Source organism: Corylus avellana, chromosome 3, assembly GCF_965113065.1.
Source record: "Corylus avellana chromosome 3, dhCorAvel1.hap1.2, whole genome shotgun sequence".
In the NCBI taxonomy this organism is placed as follows: Eukaryota; Viridiplantae; Streptophyta; class Magnoliopsida; order Fagales; family Betulaceae; genus Corylus; species Corylus avellana.
This window is the reverse complement of record NC_142492.1, coordinates 12724758-12732060: the sequence shown is the minus strand read 5'-3', so window position 1 is coordinate 12732060 and position 7303 is coordinate 12724758. Positions and strand designations below refer to the sequence as shown.

Sequence of the window (7303 nt, the reverse complement as noted above, 5' to 3'; positions counted from 1 at the left end):
ACCCTTTTTAACTTCCAGTAGATTAATGTTAGAGATTAGGTCAAATGCATAAAAAGTGTTCTAGTGAATAGCAATCTTTTACTATTTACTGTAGCCTATTAGATTTATGTTTTTGTAACTTTTTAGTTTTTTATTGTTTCTATTTTTCATGAAAATAAAATATAATAAAAAATGATTGAGAAATAGCAGGTAGAGAAAAGAATATAAAATCTACAGGAGAGTGTATAGAAAAAATAATAAATAAAGTAGAGAATTGTACTTTTTCACTGAGTTTTTTATCTATTGTTGTTGGACATGCAAGTATCAACCCAAATCTAAACTAGGGCAACCCTGTAGAATCACATAATAATCTAAAGAGATGAAAACATGAAAGAAAGACACAAAATTAACATGATTTGGTTGTTTTGCCTACGGTCTACGTCCACACGTCAAATCATTTTCTTAATTACATATTTGCTTGATTATTTGATTGTTTACAAACTTTATTTATAGAGAAATAGTTTGAATGCTACAAGTCTCTTCTATTTCTACATTAACAACAATATATTTAATTTATATAAACCATCTTATAACTTTTAAATTTTTGTAACTCTTATCTCTCTTGAGTTCTTGTAATTGTTATCTCTTGAGTTCTTGAAACGGTTGTTCCAAGAAACTCTCAAAAAATTAATTACAACAAAGAGCATCCACAATGAACAACCTAAGATATACTACTCACGGGCATATGAGCCTCACAACCCTCTTTGGAATGACCTAAATTTTTGTAAAATTCGAACAACTTAATAACAAAAATTCTCATCATCTCCAACGAGGCCTATGATCAAGCAAATCTTGTGGGAGGAAAATTTTACACGATATACAAAAATTTCCCATTTCAAGCACAAATATCAACAAGCATAATATATATTGTGTTTATCAAATTTGTAATAATAATAATTATTATTATTATTAAAAAAAAAATAGAAAACTTCACTTTATACCCCTTAATTATCATGCGTTTTGAAAAGACCCCTAAAGTTCAAAAGCTATTAATTTGAACCATCAACTTTTAACTGCAGTCAATTTAAACCCTCTGTTAGTTTTTTAAATGTTAAAAGTGATACAATAACGTTTATACCCATGACTTTTTTTATTAAATTCTAAAATTAAAAAAAAAATAAAGGCCGTGGGTGCGGGTCTGGCTGTGGCTAGACCCACGGATCAAAAGGTGACCCAACCGTGGGTCACCTTGGACCATTTTTTTCTCTATTTTTTAAGAAAAAAAAATCATGAGTATTTTGATCTTTTTAAGTATTGATATTAAAAGTTAACGGCTAAATCTGACAGTAGGGTTTAAATTAACTGCAATAAAAAGTTAAAAGGTTTAAATTTATAGTTTTTAAATTTTGGGGTCTACAAAACACGAGTAACTTATGGTTAAAGTGAAGTTTTTTTTTGAAGAAAAAAAAAAAACTTCTTGATTCGGGCAAATAACACATGGGCTCACAGGTACTGGTTGTTAGACCCATTTAAGGAGTCGAGTTGTCATTTTCGTGGGGTGCCCCTTTTAATTAAGTACATGGAAAGAGAATGAGATCCCGGGTAACGTCAACATATCCGACGGTTGCTATCAGTCTGTATCTCTCAGGTATGGACTATGAACCGTCTCTTCGTTCGAGGAAACAGCTCTGAATCCAATGGCTCAGATTACGCCATATTCGCGTTGAATCCGGCATAGAGGTCAAAGCTTTTTTTTTGTCAAAAGATCAGACGAGACACGTCCAATATAATTGTGGGTCCCACTACTCTGCATGCGCGCCACGTGACTTTTATTCAGGAATTTAACCCCATTCAGATTTCAGTCCATCGCCTTCTGCAGGAGTTGCTGGTAAGCAGTCATTTTCGTATGTAAAACAGTAAAAGTAGTCGGGGTAAAAGCGGTGAATCCGGAGAGCTTTAAAGGTAAAGAGCTCTCTTCTTCCAGGAAATTTCGCTATGATCTCATCGGTACTATTAAAACTATAGTGTTGTTCAAATATAATAATATTAGAAGCTTATACTTCACTTGTAGTCGGTGTGAAATCTTGTATGAAGTAACAATGACAATAATAATTCAATAGCTATCATATCCGATTAGAAAAAAAAAACAAAAAACAAAAAAAAACAAAAGTTATCATATCCATATTTATCTATATAAGTCTTTCAGCTAAATTAATATCTTAAAAACACTGACATCAGCTTTCTGTTCTTTTTTTTTTGGAGAAAATTACAGTTTACTTCCTTAAAGTTAACAGCGGTTTTCAATTCGAACAACAAAGTTTCAATTTTTGCAATCCACTTCCTCAAAGTTTCAAATTTTTGTAATTTGACCAATTGTATCCAAAACTTCCCATATTACTCATAATTTTTTTTTTAAATTTTTTATAAAAAAAAAAAAATTAGAGTGGCTATCTGGTCATTTTTGCACCCTCCAAATTTTTTTTCTTCATAAAAATAAAAATTATGAGCAGTATGAAAATTTTGAGATAATATTGGTTGAATTGAAAAAAATTGAAACTTTGTGGGGGTGGATTGCAAAAATTGAAACTTTGATGTTCGAATTAAAAAACGCTGTCAACTTTGAGGGAGTAAATTGTAATTTTCCCTTATTTTTGTCCAAACTTTTGATAAAATTTCTTTTTCACCATAATTTTATTGGGCTGATGTGTTAATGGTCATTAACCTTTATTCAAAAATAAACATTACCTTGATTTCAAAAAATAAAAAATAAAAAAAATAAACATTACCATATTAAATTGGTAGAATGAAAATATAGTATATAGCAATTTTGACATTAACATTTAATTGCAATGTTGCTGACTTTTTCTTTTTTTTTTAATTTTTTTAATTTTTTTAATTTTGCTTTATCAATATTGCTGACCTTAAAATTTTTTATTCATTTCTTTTTTAAATTTAAAAAATATTTAAATGAAATAAAGAGAGAACAGTTGAAGTACATTTGAAAAGCTGTACCCAAAGTAGAAAAAATAACCTGATTACCCAACTCCAGTCCTCTATCATCCTATACAATAATTGAAGGCTTTTCAATAATTTATTCCTTCAAAAAATATTATAAGTAAGCTAAGAACAAAAGAATCAAGCAAAAAATTTAAATTTAAATTTAAAGAAAAAAAAAAATATATGGAATTTATTATTTTGAGAAATCAGATAATAAAATTATGGATTTTTTTTTTTTTTTTTTTTTTTTTTTTTTTTTTTAAAGTATAGCATTCCTCTTTAGGGAATCCTTTTGCAAAACATACTCTCAATGTGGCTTTTAAGTCATTATTAAATGTGTGATGAATTGTCTACGATGTCGTGTTTCTTCACTACTGCTTGTGGGAATTTTTGTTTTTGTTTTTTGGTGTTGTTGTTGTTTGTTTGTTGTTGTTATTTTTATTTTATGGTCCTAGCCGTTGGGTTGAGAGCGTGAATAATGCTTATGGCTTTCGGGTCGAAAGGAGAATGGTTTGAGTGTGAGTTTTTTGCTCATACTTGAGAAATAGCTTTTTGTGCTCCCGGAAAGAGTTTGCGTTAGCAGATCTGTTCTATAATCTGAAAATCGGGTTGGGATAGCGAATGTTTGACGTCATAGATTGGTTTTCCATTGTAAGATCTGTTATGTTTTTAATTTTTTGATGTGTAATCTTTTAGCTTCGGCTATGATCTTGCAGAACTGTATGTTCTGTGATTGTAAAAGCTTTTATACTCTTGACCACTATTAATGAAATCAGATTGATTTTCTCTCAAAAAAAAAAAAAAAAGAAGTGTGATAGATTATTTATTAAATTTAAATTTAATAATGATTTTAAAAGTCACCTCAATTAATATATGAGCGTTAATGAGAGTATAATGTAGCGTTCCTCTTTCATTATTGAGTCCAAGCTATCTTAAAGTTGCAATAGTTTTGTTCATATACTAAGAGTTAGATGGGCGAAAATCAATAGCAAATTGAGTAGCACATGTAAAAGAGTTCACATAAAATTGACATATTTGAGTAAATGGTCATGCATTAATTTGAATAACACGTGAAATATTTAAACAAGTAAGCTCGATTTAAGCTCTCTCACAATGTGCTGCAAAAATTATTAACAATTAGAAAAATAAAAAAATAATAATAATAATTTGGTGAAAGGAGCAATCAGGTGGTGTAATCTCTCTCGTACCCGTACCCGTACCCGTATTCGTATATCTAATTCAATCTCTCTCCCTCACTCACTCTCTTATTACTCTGACGACCTCTGTCTCTATATCTGACCCGAGGACTGGTCTCACATGACCCCTGCAATTACCTCTACGAAACAGACAAACCATAAAGCAAAAAAATCCCCTCTCTCTCTCTGTGTAAAAGCTTTACCCTCTCTGTTCACTCTGCCACCCCAAAGTTTCAGTACCTCTCCTGCAAACCCCATTACTAAGCCCGTCGTAAAACCCACCCTTTTCCATCCCCACCTTTCACTGTTCCCACCCATTCCCGCTTTCTCTTCTAAAAAGCAAGTAGCTGAATCTATTTCCCACTTGTATACTGGCTCTCCCAACGATGGAAGCTTTCAGCTTGCTCAAGTACTGGAGGGGGAGCGGGGGTATTAACAGCGGCGGCGGCGGAGGAGGTGGGGGAGACTCCGCGAGAACTGCCAGTACCACTACAATCGTTGCTGCGGTGGCTCATAATGCGGCGGAGACTGACGACGATGACGACGACGATGGGCCGTTCTTTGATTTGGAGTTCGCTGTTCCTGACGAAGAGGACGATGCGGAAGGTGGAGATAACGAAACCCAGAACAGAGAACAAGAGGGAGCCAACTGCGAGAACGAAAGCGATGAAGAAGAGGAAGATGAAGAAGAAGAAGACGAGGAGGAGAGAGAGTTCAACTTCACGCTTTCCTCTGGTTCCAGCAACGACCGTGCGGATCCGAATCTGTCATTGTCTCCTTCCGATGACCTGTTCTTCAAGGGAAGACTCGTGCCGATTGAGCCTTCCTCCCTCGTTTTCAACCCCTCCGAACCCAATTCCAAGCAGCAGCCGCAGTTATTCCCTGTCTCGTTGTTGAAATCCGCCACCAAGTTCCGTGTCTCCATGCTCGGCCTCAAGAAATCGAAAACAACCGCAAATGCTGCCGGCCAGAAAACAGAGCCAAATGGGTCTGTTACCTCTGCTCCCAAAAAACAACAAGAAGAAGAAACACAGCAAAAGCAAGAACAGCCGCAGAGCAAGTCTTTTACTGTGAAGTTCAAGGTGGAGGAAGTTCCGATCGTTTCCCTGTTCACCAGAGACAGCTCGAGAAGCGCTTCCGGGAACAACAAGGCGCAGAATAAGCCGACCAACGTGGAAGAGTCGGTTCCCGACGAGAAGCGCTTCTCAAAGGACGTAATGCAAAAGTATTTGAAGAAGGTTAAGCCTCTCTACGTTCGGGTCTCCAGAAGGTACGGCGAGAAGCTGAGGTTTTCGGGGCAGCTAAGCCCCGGCGCCGGTGCCAAGGCTGCGCCGCCGGGAACCGCGCAGGCCCAGAAGCCGGCGGCTGAGAAGGCTCAAGCTGAACCGGAGGCTTCTGATCAGGGCTTGGTGGCCAACAATGTGAAGATCAGTCAAAGGTTGAGAGTGGTCTGCAAGCACTTGGGGAAGAGCCGGTCCGCTTCGTCGGCGGCGGTGGCTGCAGCCCCGACGGGACCTATTGCGTCGAAAAGGAGAGACGATTCTCTGTTGCAGCAACAGGATGGGATCCAGAGCGCCATTCTGCACTGCAAGCGGTCCTTCAATGCCTCTCGAGGTAATCATATCAAATCCCATCCTTTAATTTTCTCTTTATTTCTTTATTTTTTTTGTTGTTGTTCTTAATCCTCTTTATTAGCCCTTTTTAATAATTAATTAACAACAATTATTGTAATACGTGATATTTTGTTTTGTATTGTTTTACATAGATTCGGAGTCTTCTCTACTGTCACGGTCTGTGAGCAATCACTCGCATGAGAAATAGGGAGGAAGCAGTTGGTCTAAAGTGGTGAGCTGCTGTCACGATCAGTTCGATCTTTGAGGTCTAGAATATATATATATATATATATATATATATATATATATCAGCTTTGTTCTTTGTAAATGCTTTTATAAACCAAAAAAAAAAAAGGGAAGAAAATTAGGTGGATGAAAGAGTTGTCTCATGTCTATTGAAAGATGACCGAGTGGTAGAGCAGATGTGTAAAGCTCATCTTTCCTTGAAAGTGAAAGCAGAATCAAATCTTTGTATCTATATATATATATATATATGTATAACTTTGTAGTAATCAGTAGCCACCACTTAGCCCACTCCCTGAAGCACCAGTAATTTCTTTCAATGGGTTTATTTACTCTTTGTTCTTATTATTATGATGAGTATTATATAATCTGTGTGTTTGCTTGTCGGGTTTGGCACAAGTCAATTTTAATTTAACATATTTAATCTTAATCCGTAAATTGTGATAGGTTTACGTTCGTTTTGCGGGTTGTGTAAAAAATTATCGGCATAAATATCAATTATTGGGTTTTAATAAGCCATATCCTTTCATTATAATTCATTAAGAGCATCTCCAGCATGCTAAGGTCTGTTCACTCTTCCACATTAGATTCTTTCTTTAATATTCTGATTATTCTCTCCTCCTCTCTCCATTTCCAAGAGGTCATATTGGCCAGAATGTAATTAAAAAAAAAAAATTCACCTTAAACCCTTGAATGAATTACCCCACGTTTTGAGAAACCCTTCAAACTTTAAAACATTTTAATTTGAATATTTGAACTTTCAGTTGTAATTAATTTAAATTCTTCTATTAGATTTTAAATTTTAAATGACGTTTATACTCATATTTTTTTATAAAATTTTAATTTTACCTTTAATTTCAAAACTTTTTTTTTTTTTTTGAAAATTAGGAATATTTTGGTGTTTTTTAGTATTTTTAATGGTTAAATTGGTTGCAATAAAAGTTTAGAAATTCAAATTGAAAGATTTTAAAGTTTGAGAGGTTTGTCAAAACGCGTGATAATTTAAAAGTTTAAGTGAATTTTTTCTTAAAAAAAATAAAAAATAATATTTAAAAGAAAATAAAGAAAAGTGTGTTGGAGTTTGTAATAAAAAATATCAGATAAAATAAAATAAAATTTTTTTTATTAGGTATTTTATATTTTATTGTTAGAGATGCTCTAATCTTATGTTGGGTTAGTGTTAAAAACTGTTAATTTTAAGCAAAATATATGTATAATGTGGGTTAATGCTTAATCCTTTGATTGGTGCATGGGGAAGTGGGTGTTGTGGTCACG

General features: G+C 34.2%; 1 protein-coding gene across 1 annotated transcript; it reads left to right on the top strand.

Moving 5' to 3' along the window:
* Positions 1–4321: 4321 nt before the first annotated feature.
* Positions 4322–6413, top strand: MAKR2 (membrane-associated kinase regulator). Its single transcript, XM_059588698.2, has 2 exons — positions 4322–5786; positions 5938–6413. Exons 1-2 carry the CDS (start codon positions 4559–4561, stop codon positions 5991–5993), a joined length of 1284 nt encoding a protein of 427 aa, XP_059444681.2. The 5' UTR covers positions 4322–4558; the 3' UTR covers positions 5994–6413.
* Positions 6414–7303: the final 890 nt, after the last annotated feature.